Genomic DNA, 17,575 nt, shown 5'->3' with positions numbered 1-17,575 from the left:
AAAACAACACTAAAGATGTAGAACCTGGAGGAGATGATAGATGTGCTGCTGGATCTGTGGCTTGTGTTTAATATCAAGTTAAAAAATGAGAGAGAGAGAAGTACGGAGGAGTATCAGGGCCAGGCAGGACAAATATAAAAATAATATTTTAGAGGAGGAAGATTTTTTTTTCATTATGCACTTCGAGGAAAAAGTCGTGTTGAGAAAAAAGACGGAAATTTCGACTTTATTCTTGAAATTGTATTTCAACATTATTCTCGACATTTCAACTTTTTTGAAATGTCCCTCGTGTCGTGCTAACGTTGCTAATCTACAGGGTAAAACTACAAACTTGTTCCAGCACATGAATGAATAAAAAAAATCCTATTTTGACCCCAATGAGACAGTTGTCTGGTTAAAATAAAGAAACCAAAGCGACCAGGCAAAAAAGCCGAGCAGGACCAAAGTCTAAATGTTTGTTTTATTCACTGAATTTCTCGTGTAACTGCTAAAAGGTTCATCCTTTTAAACAGTAACGTCTTTCACTGACTTTGTTACTTGATCAGATTTGTTATATTGTTATAAACAGCTAAATAAAAATGTTTGTTTCAAGTATTACTCTTAATTCAGGGTCGGGGTTGGGGTTAACTAAACCTCTAACAAAGACACCAAAATACTTTTGAATGACACAAAAGCAAACTGCCTGTAGCCAAAGAGGAAAATTGCATTCACTTATTCTCTTAATCCAATTAATGTCACGTAAAACACTTCCCATCAATTTCACTTTTATTTTGTAGTTAAAAGGTTAAAGAGTTATAATTAGATGGTATATTACAAATGCATATTGATACTGTATCCAGCATCTAATGCCAATTCATAAGGATATATATGCTTTCATTTATATATATATATATATATATATATATATATATATATATATATATATATATACACACACACACACACACACATAATTCTTTATTTTAACCCCACTGTCATAAACTAAATCTCTTTCAGAGTATTGACGTTAAAATACAAAAGCTTTACTTTTATTAGTTTGTTTTAATTAAATATTTGACAGTGAAAATCATCAACCTTTAAGGACGGCAGCTCCTTACAGACGTTCTTTCCTGTCAATGGAAACAAATACCAAATAAAATCTCCAGGTTCCTGGACAGAAGAAGTTCTAGAAAGTTAATTAGTGAAACATTTCTCCTTCTGTTCCAGAATGCAGAAAAACCTTCACCTCAATCTCACTGCTCTCTGTTTTACTGGTGACAAAACATACAAGAAACCAGAAACACTTCCCCACAAAGCTTGAGATGAAAGTAAGATGGTGTATTTGTACGTTTGAAGGGACCGCAGGTTCAACACTTGTTGGTGGTTAATTCCGGACTCAGACATCACCTTTGCTTTGCAATTAAAAATGTTTTAGATCCATATTTCTTTGTTGCTTTACATTAATACATCTAGTTTTGAACTGAATCTGCATTTGTTCAAAAAACAAGACATTGTGCATTTTTTCCTTAACCAGCAGTATTTCTGTAATAATCTTTTCATTTACACACAAACAACAACAATGATCTTGTTGTATTTACTTTTCCTTTAACAATATTAATCTATTGGGCAGATTGACCAACGTTTAGATGAAACATGTTTTATTTGTTTAAGTAGAAACCACAGTAAAAAATATCTTGCTTGATCTACTTTAAAAAAATTAAGGCGACTTTTTCACACAAGATTTTTATGTAGATCAAGAAAGACTAGTCTTTGTATAAACTACTTAATTTTTAGTATGTACAAAATTAATTTGCAAGTAAAGTCAACTTAATTTTGGTAAATAAAGTAAACTTAACACAATTAAGTTGACTGTACTTGCAAAATGTATTATTTACATACATAAAGTAGTTTATACAAAGACTAGTCTTTCTTGATCTACATAATAATCTCATGCAAAATTTGACTTATTTTTTTTAAGTAGATCAAGCACAATATTTGTATCAGTGTTGGCGGCCGGCGGCTGACAGGAAGTGGATCATTGATCAGCTACACCAGATACAATTGGTGACCAAAAACCAGGAGTCACGCCAGAGTAAAACCAGAGTCAGATCAGAGTCACGCCAGAGGTGATTCAAGTTTACCTTCATACACTCAAATGTAGAAGAGAAGGTTGTGTTGGCCGAGAGAGTAATTTCACTTGTCAATCCTGATCAGAGCAGCGTCTGGATCGATCATGTAGATCTATAGATGAGCAGCTGTTAGTGGCTAATGGACATTTTGATTGTTATGTATGAACAACTCAAAGACGCACAAAAGACTCGTGCCGACGCACGGCCAACCATGACCACAGTCCGCTTTCAACACAACACAGTTCAAGCAGGTTACGACTCTTTTTCCATTACAAACCATTTTTAACTCAGTCACCAGATCTGCAGCACAGACCGTCTGCTCATGCTTTTCAGTTCCTTCAGCCAGGTACTTTTCTGTTTGAATCCTTGTTCTCAATAAAACATTCAAACAAACTGCTAGCACCATCTTTCCCCGGTCTTAATGCACAGGTTTTGTGCAACTCCTGAGTGCTACGGTGAAGCTCAGACCAAACAAGCGGCCTCGGCGCTAACACGCCCCTCTCCTGTCAAAAATCACATCTGCAATCCAAGAAAAGGACGGTTAAAGGAGCATGAGGCTCCTTTTAAGAAATGAGACTCTCTAGCGCCACCCTTCACCACGACGGCCGTTGGGGGTACTGCAGCCAACAGTGAAGCCGGCACGGGAGAACGGGGAGAACGTGCATGCAGCGTCATGTGACGTCACATCCGCAGCCCAGCGCGGGAAATTCGGGACCGAATTGCAGCACATTTTGCAGCACACAGCCTGTTCAAGGCAAAGGAGAGATACACTAGAGGAATCATTGTTTTTGGTTTGGAACGCTTCATCTGACATTATTACTAGAAAACTTAAAATGTATACAGATTTTTTTCATAAATCCTGCCTCAAGCTCCTTTAAAGAGGGAAAGAGGGTTTGCATTGGCACTGGCCATGTTTCTGAAGAACTGGCAACATTTCTCCTGGATTTGTGAATACATTAAGCTGTCATCGCTAAATTATTAAACATCAAGGGTTTCATTGGATTTACTTTATTTTACTGTTTAGTTTCCCACCATCAAGCCAAAAGATCCTACGGAGATTGTCGTCTACGTTAGCAGCTTCAGTGATCCTGACGAAGCTGCAGACTCTTCTCTTCTTGCCGGCCAAGAAGCCAAGAAGTACTAACTGCTTCATTTATGCTAGTTGATGAAGTTTATTTAAAAAGCAAAAAAAAAAAAAGACTAAAAGAGATGTATTTGTGTTTGTGACTTTGTAAGTGTTATGATCGTCCTGCTACATTAGCAGTTAGCTCGGGGGACACAGAGCTGTTGATTAACCAGTCATTAGTTTGCAGAGAAATGGGGGGGGCAAACAATATCAAATAGAATATTCAGAAGACCTCTGGATTTAACAATAATAATATGAATAATATTGAAGCAAATCCCCACAAGCGTCCCATTAAAAAATATAGTGGACGTGGAAAACATGAAGGTTCAGGATATTTCTACTTAATATATTCATTATATCTACGTCAACAAAATAAAGGAGGAGATTCTAAAGCAGGGGTGGGTGATCCTGGTCCTGCATGTTTTAGATGTTTCTCTGCTTCATTGCACCGTGATACCAGCGACTGTGTCAGCTCGATGACAAGCTGATGATTGATTAGAATCAGGTGTGTTAAAGCAGAGAAAGCTCTAACACATGCAGGACACGGACCTCCAGGACCAGGATCGTCCACCCCGGTCCTAAAGGCGGTTTAAACTGAGTCAATAACTGTCCTACACATCAGAAGGACAGGAGTCGTATTTGAGGAGGAAGTTCAGCAGGAAAACAAGCTGAAATGAGCAAAGGTCAGCTCAGAATCAACAACAGAACGTGTGGCCACGTTCAATAATGAGAGAATGAGCATTTCCACATGCAACACAGAACAGCTGTGGAGTCTTAACCCGGGGGTCTCAACCCGCAGCTCCATGGCTCTTTAGCGCCGCCCTAGTGGCTCCTGGAGCTTTTTCAAAAATGTTCGACCTTTTTCTTCCTTTTTTTCCTCTTTTTTTCCTTTTTTCTTCTTTTTTTCTACCTTTTTTCCTTTTTTTTCTCTTTTTTTCTTCCTTTTTAATCTCTGCGTTTCGAATTTTGCTCAAAATTTTGATCTTTTTCTCGACTTTTTTCTCAACATTTCAACTTTTTTCTCAACATTTAAACTTTTTTCTCAACATTGACTTTTTTCTCGATATTTCGACTTTTTTCTCGACATTTCGACTTTTTTCACGAAATTTTGACTTTTTTCTCGACATTTCAACTTTTTTCATGTGTTTCTTCATTCTAAGGCTTATACAAGACTTTTCATTTTTTGCGGCTCCAGACATATTTGTTTTTTGTGTTTTTGGTCCAATATGGATCTAAAACATTTTGTGTTGCCGACCCCTGGTCTTAACCGAACTGCCATGTGGTGTTTCTGGTCCCGAGCTGCAGCGTTTGGGTTGCCACGGTTGCCACGGCTGCAGAGGAGGCAGAGAGTGGCGGGTGGCGCGATGCAACCAACCTTGACTGGTGCAGCAGGCCGAGCTGCAGGCCCAGTCTGGTTCACCCGTTTTAAATCAGTCCACTGAACAGGAATTGATCTCGTGTAATCAGAGCCTTGAATGGTGTGAATAGATGAGATAGATTTTTGTCATTATTCTTTGGGTTGGTAATGGCTTTCTCTATTTGGTTAGAATTTGGGGTTTAGGTTTAGGTTAGGTTTAGGGTGAGGGTTAGGAAGGGGCACAGTGGTGCAGCGATTTTTTTCTGCACCATCTGTCCGTGGCATTTAGCGCAGCAACGACGTGCCACTCACTTGCTTTATTTTTTACTATTTATATACTATTTATACTTTTACTGTGACCACCAAATAATGTGGTTTTCCTGTCCTCCACCTCATCCACAACATCTCCATCTCAGTCTCTGTGAAATTCAATGGCACGGTGGCTCGACACATTCATTCATCCTGACGCAGCAGAAACAGGCTGCAGGTGGCGCTGCGCATGCTCAGCAGGCTCATTCATATGCAAATACAGTCATGGAGTATTTTGCATTGCCCATTTATGGTATGGAGTGGGTGTGTAGAGGGCGGGATATGAGGCGGATTCAGCTGCGCAGCCTTCCAGCTGGACTGTGATTTATAAAGAGAACATTGCGTGCAAGTGTGCGTGCACACGGGTTTATAAATCCAGATTTTTTTTTGCGCCCGCCATTTTCGGCTTTTGGGTTTATGTGCACTTTTAGTATGAATCCTACACACTCTTTTATAAATGAGGCCCCAGGGCTATAATTTGGGGTTTAGATTAAGGTTAAGGTGAGGGTTAGGGTTAGGTTTTAGTGACAAAGCATCTACTGAGCCTAAGGCTGCTTTCACACCTGTGGCCCGTTTGTTTTGTTCCGATTCAGGGGCTAAATCGATACAGTTGTTCCGTTTCTCGTTTGTGGGGTTTGTGTTCACAAGGCAAACGTCTGTACCGTTTCAAAGCTGTTAACAAATGCCATGAACCAACTGTTCTCTCATTGGTCAGAAATTAACGCGGAAGGAGTTTCCTCTTCCGTACCCCAGGATAAACAACACGCCCTTTTCAGCGCAGCTGTTTTATTCTACAGCTGGTTGATTTATGGTTCCGCGTTACACCAACGCAGAGCCTACGGCGTAGGATCTGCGTCGATTTAACGCAGAACCATAAATCAGGCTTTACCCGTTCATTTATATGCGCTCGGCGCAGAGCAGAGCTCAGCGGCGGGCGAGAGGCCGCCTGCCGCGGCATTTGCGCTGCGCAAACCCTGCCCGAATTGAACATTGTTTAATTTCACCGTGCCGCGGTGGGACGACATCTGGGCACGGAGAGGAGGTGGTGGAGGCTGCACCGACTCTTCTCCTTTAACCGCGGTCGCACATACACATGAATGGAGTTGTGTCGGTTGCTGTGTGGATCATGTTCTCACTACAAATAAAAAAAAATAACCGCTTCAGGTCTGGAATGGAATCGGGCAGATAACCGAACCCTAACCTCTCCTAGGAGATCTCGGCTCGATTGTTTTGTGCCGTTTCAGAGCACGATTGCTGTGTTCACATATACCAAACGATCTGATCTTTAGGGGGAAACGCTCCCTGTTCCGGAACAACTGCTTGAAACGGGACAGAGGTGAAATCACCCTAAGTTTCGTTTTCAATAGCAGTATCTGGGAAAGCCATTATCAACCCAAAGAATGACAAAAATCTAGCGGGTAGACAGTTTTCCATAGGGATGTCCCGATCAGGTTTTTTTGCCCCCGAGTCCGAGTCCGAGTCCTTTGATTTTGAGGACTTGCCGATACCGAGTCCCGATCCGATACTTTTATAAAACAATAAAAAATGAAGAAGAGAAAAAGAAAATTATGCAGGATGACCCTTTTATTATATTTTAACATGTGTACTGTAAACTGAGCACATAGGAGGTAGGCAGCTTGAACATTCTTAAGTCAGTATAAAAAAAAATTATTTTCTTTTTCTTTTTTTTTTTTTTTTTTAGCATAGGGCTGCTTCAGCTTCAAAACAAACAGGCGTGCTCTGCGCGCATGCGGTGTATGGCTGCCGCTCCAAGCCCACTACTCCACGTGTGCGTTGATTTATGGTCCCGCGTCACACCAACGCAGAGCCTTCCGCGACGCGGAACCATAATGTCGGCGCCGCAGCTCCGCTTCAGTCCTGGGGCCTCATCTATAAAGCTTGCTTGCGCAGAAAAAGTGCCTGAAAGTTGCGGAAGCCACCATCTACGCAAAGCCTCAGATCTAAAAAGAAAAAACTAACCGATGGCTGCCGCTCCAAGCCCACTACTCCACGCCGAGGAGGAAAAAAGAAAGTGTTCTGATTAAAATAAGGAAAGTTGGACTACCGTATATAACAATTGCGTTCATAAGGATAAAGTTTTTAAAAAAAATAAAAATTAAAGAAATTGTCTCTTCTCCCCGTGTGTGTCTGCCTGTCATGCACGGGTACTTGGGCGCATGTTGCTTTTAAGCCGGAATTATGGTTCTGCGTCACACCAACGCAGAGCCTACGCCGTAGGGTCTGGCGTAGGGTGCGCGTCGCCGCAAACCCTACGCTGTAGACTCTGCGTCGGTGCGACGCGGAACCATAAATCAACGCACACGTGGATGTCGGCGCCAGTGAGTATTTTCACCGGACATTTTGACCGGAGAGATTATAAAATACCGGAGTTCGACATATTTTACCGGACAAAGTCCGGCAATTACCGGACAACGGAAACCCTGATATATATATATATCCGATTCCTGATCGGCTCATAACGTCCGAGTCCGGATCGAGTCTGCAATCACGTGATCGGCCCCGATTTCCGATCACGTGATCGGATCGGGACAACTCTAGTTTTCCATCTACTCACACCATTCAAGGCTCATCCAAGTCTGGTTCTGGTTTACAGCATTTATACCGCTGGAGTTCGGGCTCCAACGACCACCAACCCGCTAGAGGAGGGACGAACCCCAGCAGCAACTTCACACTTCAACTTCAGACTTCCCACAGAGAAGGAGAGAAACCAGAACAACGAGGGACAGGAGTGGAGGAGTTGGCGTTGGACGTCACATCTGGAGCCGCGGGACAGAAGCTCGACTCCAAACACCTCCAGTGTTTTCAGACGTCAACACAGACGTCTAGTTCTATTCTACAGATGTAAAAACTAGGTCCAGTGCCTTCATCAATCTCTCCATCCCCAAAGTCTGCACCACCTTTGGGCGCAATGCCTTCCGGTTCGCTGCAGCCTCTGATTGGAACACCCTACAAAATACCCTTAAACTTTCTGTTCTCACTTCCATCTCCACCTTCAAACTTCCTCTTTTATTAAGTACAACCGACTCCTGCACTTGCCTTTAGTCCTCCTTCATGCATACTGACTGTTTTACTTGATTATTTGTTTTATCTTTTGTATTGTGTTTTAATGTCTTTTTGTGTATTTATATAACTTTGTTTTTTCATCTTAGCTCCCTCCCCTTACCCCCCTAGGCTGAACTTGTAAATAAGAAATGTGTTCTTAATTTTGCTTGCCTGGTTAAATAAAGGTTAAAAAAAAAAAAAAAAAAAAAAACTTTAGTTTAATTCCTGGATGTGTGTGTTTTAGATAATCTGATGATTTTATAGATTCATTGCTGCTGCAACGCTTTACTTTCAGCTACATTTGAATAAAACTCAAGATCTGCACTTAGTTTAACAATACATTTTCTTATTTCTTTCTCTTTTGTTTAAATTTTAAATCACTCTTTTATTCATGTTTATTATTTATTCATGTTATCTTTGTAAAGCACTTTGAGTGACCTTGTTGTTGAATTGTGATATGGATATAAACTTGCTTTGCTGCTTTACTAATAACATTTACAATAACGACTAATCTCCAGAACACATTACAGCGTAATGATTTATCTCCCTGGGAGAGTCAAAGCTCTGATTAAAAACTGAGTAACTGAAGAGCAATTGCTATTTCTGAGCTGGATTTTGTCGTATGTGTCTGTTGTTCTTTGTCTGTTTTTAACATGTTTTTTTTAATGATTTTTGTAACTCTGTAATGGTGTTCTGTTTTAGCCAGGTCTCCCTCGAAAAAGAGATTATAATCTCAAGGGACTTCCTGGTTAAATAAAGGTTAAATTAAATTAAATAAAAAAAAACAACAATACCACTACTACTACTAATAATAATAATAATAATAATAATAATAATAATAATAATAATAATAACAGCAACAATAATAATAAACTAAAATAATAATAAGGATAAGAATACATAATATATGATATTTATAACAATAAAAATAATAATTGTATAAAAATAATAATAATACTAATATTAATACTACAAATAATAATAATAACAATAATAATAAAAAATAATAAGGATAAGAAGGATAAGAAGAATATATAATATATGATAATAATAAAATAATAATACTAATAAAAATACCAATAAAAAAATAAAGATAAAATAAAACAATAATAATATATAATGATATTTATAACGATAATAATAATTATATAAAAATAATATTACTACTACTACTACTAATACTAATACTAATAATAATAATAAGAAGAAGAAGAAGAAGAATAATAAGAAGAAGAATATATAATAATAATAATATGATAATAATAATAAAATAATAATACTCATAAAAATACTAATAAAAAAAATAAAACAATAATAATATATAATGATATTTATATATATATATATATATATATAAATAATAATACTAATATTAATACTACTACTAATAATATAATAATATTATATTAATAATAATAACAATAATAATAAAATAATAAGGATAAGAAGAATATATGATAATAATAAATATATATAATGATATTTACAACGATAATAATAATAATTATATATATAATATATATAATAATTATATAAAAATAATAATAATAATAATAATAATATTAATACTACTACTACAACTAATAATAATAATAATAATAATAATAATAATAATAATAAGGATAGGAAGAATATATAATATATGATAATAATAATAAAAATACTAATAAAAATTAAATAAGACAATAATAATATATAATGATATTTATAACGATAATAATAATAATAATAAGTATATAAAAAATTATAATAATTATTATTATTATACTAATACTACTACTATTATTAATAATAATAATAATAATAATAATAATAATAATAATAATAATAATAATAATAATAATGATAATAATAAGGATAGGAAGAATCCTTATATAATAAAAATACTAATAAAAAAATAAAATTAAAATTATAATATATAATGATATTTATAACGATAATAATAATAATAATAATAACTATATAATAATAATTATAATAATAATAATAATAATAATAATAATAATAATAATAATAATAATAATAATAACAATGCCAGTATCGGGCCAGTACTCATCAGTATCAGCTGATACCAAAGTCAGATTCTGTGTTGGAAGAAAACTCATGTATTTAAACATTATTCCCCCCAGAGCTGCAAACGTCCTTATTCTGCAAACTCTGGTCTGAAACTATCTCGTCCTCTGCGGAGCGACCCGTGACCGAGGTCAGGGTTTCCCCGGGGAGATTTAACGGAGCAAAAGAGGAAGAAACGAGCAGAAACGAGCAGAAACGAGCAGAAGAGGAAAGGAGACTCACTGTGCAGCCAGACGCCTCACGGCGCCGCTCATGCGCGCCGCCATGTTTCCCGGTGACGAGCCGGACAGAGACGGCCGCTGATTGGCTGGAGGAGCCCCGCCCACGTGACCAGCGAGCCGCGCTATTGGCCGGTACGGGTGAGGGGGCGGGGCCAGGACGCCCCCCTCAGCGCATGTGCAGGTAAACAGCGGAGCAGGTGAACACGTGACCTGCACAGTGTCATTATTACACCGATAAGAAGATATAAGAAGATATTTGAAATATAAATGATTTGTTCTCTGTCTTTTTAGTCCAGGGGCCAGAGCCCAAAATTCCACTGGTCAGCACCACTCAAGGTAACAAAACTTACTTATGATGAGTAAAAAGTATGAGTTATCAGCTCATGATATGGTTTAGACCAGGGCTCGGCAACCCAAAATGTTTTAGAGCCATATTGGACCAAAAACACAAAAAACTAATATGTCTGGAGCCGCAAAAAATGAAAAGTCTTGTATCAGCTTTAGAATGAAGGCAAATGGTGAAAGGTGAAATGTCGAGAAAAAAGTCGAAATGTTGAGAAAAAAGTCGAAATGTCAAGAAAAAAGTCGAAAGGTCGAGGAAATAGTCAAAATTTAGAGAAAAAAGAAGTCGAAATGTCGAGAAAAAAGTCAAAATGTCGAGAGAAAAAAAGTCGAAATGTCGAGGAAAAAGTCGAAATGTTGAGAAAATAGTCAAAATGTCGAGAGAAAAAAGTCGAAATGTCAAGTAAAAAGTCGAAATGTCGAGATTAAAAAAGGAAAAAGGAAGAAAAAAGAAGAAAAAAAAAGAAAAAAAAGAATAAAGATCAAACATTTTTTTAAAAGCTCCAGGAGCCACTAGGGCGGCGCTAAAGAGCCGCATGCGGGTCTAAAGCCGCGCGTTGCCCACCCCTGGTTTAGACCATGTATCTATTATAAAACTGGATCGGACGTCAAAAATGGCCGCCCATTCATTTCAATGTGTCACTACCTGATGTGAGTCCGCTACCCGATTTGAGTCACGCATGCGCAGTTGCGTCCAAAATGTGCATTTCAGTGGAGAAGTAGTGTTGTCATTACCCGATTATTGATTAAAATGAGCGACTTTAATGTTTTCCATCAGCTCCATGCCTACATGGAATCCGGAAAGTTCCATCCCAGTTTGGGAAAAGCTGACAAACGGAAGATTACTCGTTCTATGAGTAATTACATCTTGAAAGGTAATTTGGCTATCATGATTAGCTATGCTTGCTAAAAATAATATAAATATTTTTCGCTAAAAATAATATAAAGATTTTTTGCATCAATACCCTTATATAGCATAACATTCCCTGTTGTTGGACGCGACTGCGCATGTGTGACTCAAATTGGGTAGCGACTCACATCAGGTAGTGACACAATGCATTCTGCTCAGCCAGCGCATCCGCCGAAAAAATCTCTGACTTCCGGGTTTACTTCCGCATACAGCCAAGTATGGGTAACTGCCGTTCTATAATACATCCATGGTAACTGCAGGCAGGGAGGGGGGGCGTGGTGCAGGGAAGGGGGCGTGGTGCGAGGGGAGTGGGGGCGTGGTGAGAACTGCAGTGGGTGTGCTGCGATCCAAGCCAATCAGTGGGTTTACAATGACATCTCAATTTTGTATTATATTTATCTAATTTATTATAACTATTTCCATTAGATAATTGCGGATTCATCCAAGTATGTGTTTATCTATAATATATAGGCTACTGCTAAATGCCTTAATTGTAAATTGTGTATATATATATATATATATATATATATATATATATATATATATATATATATATATATATATATATATATATATATATATATAACGTACGTTGAGTAACGTCTGATTTATTTTTTTAACACAACCATTCAAACAGACAAAAGTACAAAATAATCATCTTCAGGCAAATTAAATCAATAAAATAAATTAAAAATAAATTAAAAATAAATTAAAATAAATAAAAAATAAAAATAAAATAATAAAAATAAAGTAAATTCAAGTACTTTAATAAATAATAAAATCAATTAAAAATAATAAAAAAATAGCTTAAATTAAAATAATCTTAAAGTAAATTCAAGTACTGTAATAAATAATACAATACATTAAAAATAATAAAAAATAGCTTAAATTAAAATAATCTTAAAGTAAATTCAAGTACTTTAATAAATAATACAATGAATTAAAAATAATAAAAAATAGCTTAAATTAAAATAATCTTAAAGTAAATTCAAGTACTTTAATAAATAATACAATAAATTAAAAATAATAAAAAATAGCTTAAATTCAAATAATCTTAAAGTAAATTCAAGTACTTTAATAAATAATAAAATAAATAAAATAACAACAGAATAAAAAAATAAATTAAGCACAAGTAGCACTAAATTTCAAGCCTTTGTACTTTTCTTAGCCTAATGTAGCGGAGTAAGAGGAACAGTTTCTTCTTCACAAATCTACTCAAGTAAAAGTAAAAAGTATAGTGATTCAAAACTACTCCTAAAAGTACAACATTTCCCAAAACTTACCGGAGTAAATGTAACTCGTTACTACCACCTCTGGGTATTTCTACTTTTACTTAGTTACTTTTTCCCAGTACTTTAACAGCTCTGGGTAAAGAAGTGTTTTGTCTCCGTGGGAGTTTCTCCCCCAGCAGAGTGTCCATTACCTCCTCCACCGTCACCCAAACCCTCGTCTGCAGAAACCACACGCAGGATTTGTCCTGATTTCGTCTGCAGGGATTTGGAGCAAATGTCATCGTGGTCGGGGAGTTTTCTGCTGTTTGGGTGCTGGAGTGTGACCTGCTGCATTTATGGAGCTGCAAAACCACACAACACATCACAAAAGGTGCTTTACTTTTTAAACAATATCTTTTATTGTTTCTCTTTTTTTAACATAACACAACGAATAGAAAAGCAACGCTACACGAGACCAGTGACATTAAAATAAAGAAAAAAAAAAAACCAACGCAACACAACAGACACTACTCTCCTCCAGACTCTTCCATTAGATCAGGGGTCGGCAACCCAAAATGTTGAAAGAGCCGTATTGGACCAAAAACACATATGTTTGCGGCTCCAGACAAATATGTCTGGAGCCGCAAACAATGTCTTGTATCAGCCTTAGAATGAAGACAACACATGCTGCATGTAGCTATATTAGTTATAACTGGGGGAAGATTATTTTTTTCATTATGTACTTCAAGAAAAAAGTCGAAATCTCGAGAGAAAAAAGTTGAAATGTCGAGAAAAAAGTCGAAATGTCAAGATTAATGTTGAAGTACAATCTTGAGAAAAAAGTCGAAATGTCGAGAAAAAAGTCGAAATGTCGAGAAAAAAGTTGAAATGTCGAGAAAAAAGTCGAAATGTCAAGATTAATGTTGAAGTACAATCTTGAGAAAAAAGTCGAAATGTCGAGATTAGGAAAGAAAGGAAAAGGGAAGAAAAAAAGAGAAAAATGGAAAAAAAAGAAAAAAGAAGAAAAAAAAGAAGAAAAAAAGAACAAAAATAGGAAAAAAGAAGAAAAAAGAACAAAAATAGGAAAAAAAGAAGAAAAAAAGGAAAAAAAAGGTCAAACATTTTTAAAAAAAGCTCCAGGAGCCACTAGGGCGGCGCTAAAGAGCTGCATGCAGCTCTATAGTCGCGGGTTGCTGACCCCTGCATTAGACGATTTAGGTTCTCATTTTTCATATAGTCAATAAAACAACCCCAAACTTCCTGGAAGATTTCCTGTTTGTCCTTGATGATGTATGTTATACTTTCACCCGGTGAGCACAGCGACGTCTCCTGGAACCAGTTCTTCATGCTGGTTTGTGTATATCAAAAAGGTGCTTTTCTTATTTACCTACAATTTAAAATCTTAAGTTTTACCACCGTTTTTCTTGCTTGCCATTTCCTCGTGCAGGATTCTTTAAGGAAAGGTGAGTTTATTTGTATAACACAATTCAACACAAGGTAATTCAAAGTGTTTTAAATCGTCATTAAAACCAGAAAGACACAATTAAACGTTAAATGACAAATAGGCAAGTTTATTTTTACAGCATGAAGTTAATTAGACCAAAATATATAGACCAAACAAGACCAAAAAGGTGTAGCTGAAGTTTAGCTTTTTGATAGCAGGGATGCTAATGATCGATTAATTCATTAATTGATTACCTTATCAATCGATTAACGATTAACTAATAAGGAAAGGTGAGTTTATTTGTATAGCACAATTCAACACAAGGTCATTCAAAGTGCTTTACATCAACATTAAAAGCGGTAAGACGCAATTAAACAATAAATAACAAATAAAATGAAATAAAATGATAAGAAAAGAGGTAAAATAATATAAAGCACAAGTTGTTAGTCAGTAAGGGCAGTAGATCCAGCAGGTTCATCTCATTCTTACAACGGCAAGAATTATGTTTCTATACGGTCAAAACGTACAAAGACCGGGTCAAATACAGTATTAGAAAGTAATGTGTAACAATTCATACGGTGAATTAAACCAATTTGACAATTCTATGTCACAATGTAAGAGGAAAGTTTATCTTTTTAATGTTTCTCATCCTTTTATGATTTAAAACCCTTTACATTTATTATAATATCCACTTGACGTAAACACTGCAGTTTAGTTTATTCGCTGTTACACGGTTCTTACATCAGTAGTGTCGTATTGTTCACATTGTCTAACTGAAAACATAAAATATAAGAAGAATTACACATAAATCCAAGTTATCAAGCTCTGTGGTACGACGGAGTATTAGGCCAAAGTAAGACAAAAAAAAAAGGAAATTACGAGAATAAAGTCGTAATTTATGAGAATAAAGTCGTAATATTACGACAATAAAGTCGTCATATTATGAGAATAAAGTCGTAATATTATGAGAATAAAGTGTTAATTTATGAGAACTCTAAAATGTTGAATATTGAGCATCTTGTGAAGTTATATTTATATATTTATAATATATTTAATATTACGATTGTATTCTCGTAATATTACGACTTTATTCTCATATTATTATGACTTTATTTTCGTAATTTCCTTCTTTTTTTTTCTTAGTTTGGCCCTAATACTCCGTCGTACTGTGGTGATTTAAACACCTAAAACAGCATTTCTTCCTTTCTCTTAGAAAATGGTAAATATGTGGGAAACCCTGTTTTTTTATTCATGTTAGATCGTTTCTGTTTTTTTATTCATGTTAAATCGTTTCCTCCTTAAACCAAAACCCACTCTTGCTTGAGATCAGAAAATGCAGTGGAGTAGGAGAAAATTCCACCCCTGGGTTACTTGGAAACTACTTCTCTCCCTCCCCTTCTGTTCATCCGACGCAATTGTTGTCTCCTAATCCAGTTTTGATAGCATTTGGCACAGTTTCTTTGGATCACAGCGAGATGCTCAACTTCCATTCTGGCTCCCCGAGGAAAGAAGCCCGAGCAAAGCGGCCGACACCAGGTTGCATCGCGGAGAAGAGAAAAGGAAAAGAGAAGGGGGGGGTTCCCGCTTTCCTTGTGAAGCAAGAAAATGATTTTTTGATTCATGTCACCCGACCCGACGTGCACAAATGTTCACAAACTCATCAATCCCAGCCGTTAATTTGCGCCGTGTTTGCTGAATGCCGGTTTATTTGTGTCAGTCTGTAACGTTTGAGAACGCCGGCGATCACCTAATGACCTCCCTGCAAGGCTGCAGAATGTAAAATATTATGTCAAAAGGAGAAAGGCTTCTTGCCTTTGTCCCCCCCGTCTCTTCCCCCTAAATCCAAATGGACAATGCATCGCTAGGCCTTGATGCCTCAGAAGTCTGGGTTCATTAAAATCTTGAACGAGTGCCAAAGCTGTAGTCGCAGATAAAAAGGAATATGAAAGGATAACAAAATTTATGGATGGCAAGACACCACCTCACCCTGGCATTTATAATAAACAAATGGTTTCTGTTTCCAATTTAAATTTCTCATTATACTGTGACTTTTGGAAAATGTGTTTTGATTTACCAACATTTTATCTGAAAAAACTGTATAATTGATTAGATTTACATGGCTCTGATTTTGATGCTGATCTCCCACCCCCAGCCCCAAAAATACAAAATAAAAGATGATCTGAACGGCTCCCGAGGCAACGTTAACATCGTATAAAACAAACTACATATCAAACAGTTTGGGGTTTTTTTCCCCTGATAAAATAATTGGTTTAAACCGGCATAGAAACCAATTCATCCCCTTTATAAAAAAGCGAGGTGAAACGGAGAACGGGTGAGATCGACTTCACAGCAGAAGTGAGATGGACATCAATGCGGTTTGCCAGCGATGGCCGTATTAACCCATGGCTAAATCCCATCACACAAATGTCAGGGTATCCGTTATGAAACCATGACATTTAGATCCAAGGTCTCCATTGTGGTTTTAGAGCGAGCTGGTGTTTGTCCATTCTTTACATCCATCAAACCTGCAGCCGACGCTGTTGCAACACGCAGAAAGGTTAAAGATCACAAGGCTTTATCTGTCGCACGTTGTTGCATCGCACGCATTTTGATGTAATTTTTTTATTTTAATTAGATGATATTATTTAAAATGTAATAGTATCACAAGCAGGACACTGATATTATGGAGGAAAAATGACCTTTCACCTGCGAATAAAAGCAGGTGATTTAACACAAAACTGGTGAAAATGGACATTATTCAAAGACAAAGACAAAGCTCACTCAATTGATTGAAAATTTGTATGCCCCCTCTTACAGAAGAGTATTAATGCCATGCAGGAGAAAAAATATTTGAGAAAAGAAGATTTTTTTTTATTGTGCACTTCGAGGAAAAAGTTGAAATGTCGAGAAAAAAGTGGAAACGTCGAGATTAATGTTGAAATACAATTTTGAGAAAAAAGTTGAAAATTTCGTGAATAAAGTCGAAATTTCGAGAAAATTTTGAAATACAATTTCGTGAGTAAAGACGAAATTGTACTTCAACATTATTCTCGACATTTCGACTTTTTTCTCGAAATTGTACTTCAACATTAATCGCTACATTTTGACTTTTTTCTCGACATTTCGACTTTTTTGAGCTGGTGTTTGTCCATTCTTTACATCCATCAAACCTGCAGCCGATGCTGTTCCAACACGCAGAAAGGTTAAAGATCACAAGGCTTTATCTATCGCACGTTGTTGCATCGCACGGATTTTGATGTAATTTTTTTATTTTAATGAGACAATATTATTTAAAATGTAATAGTATCACAAACAGGACACTGATATTATGGAGGAGAATCTACGCCATGGGGAAAAAATGACCTTTCACCTGCGAATAAAAGCAGTTGATTTTACACAAAACTGTAGAAA

General features: G+C 36.5%; 1 protein-coding gene across 1 annotated transcript in view; it reads right to left on the bottom strand.

Annotated features, from left to right (window-relative positions):
• clybl (citrate lyase beta like) overlaps positions 1 to 10,314 on the bottom strand; it is a 163,811-nt gene extending 153,497 nt beyond the window's left edge. Inside the window, exon 1 of the mRNA XM_061724660.1 lies at positions 10,259 to 10,314. Within this exon, the coding sequence (XP_061580644.1) occupies positions 10,259 to 10,302 (44 nt within the window). The 5' untranslated portion in view covers positions 10,303 to 10,314. The remainder of the gene's footprint in view (positions 1 to 10,258) is intronic.
• Between the last annotated feature and the right edge of the window lie 7,261 nt (positions 10,315 to 17,575).

The sequence above is a fragment of the Cololabis saira genome, chromosome 6, assembly GCF_033807715.1.
Source record: "Cololabis saira isolate AMF1-May2022 chromosome 6, fColSai1.1, whole genome shotgun sequence".
NCBI lineage: Eukaryota > Metazoa > Chordata > Actinopteri > Beloniformes > Belonidae > Cololabis > Cololabis saira.
The sequence above is the reverse complement of the archived record's forward strand: the minus strand, read 5'-3'. Positions and strand labels throughout refer to the sequence as shown.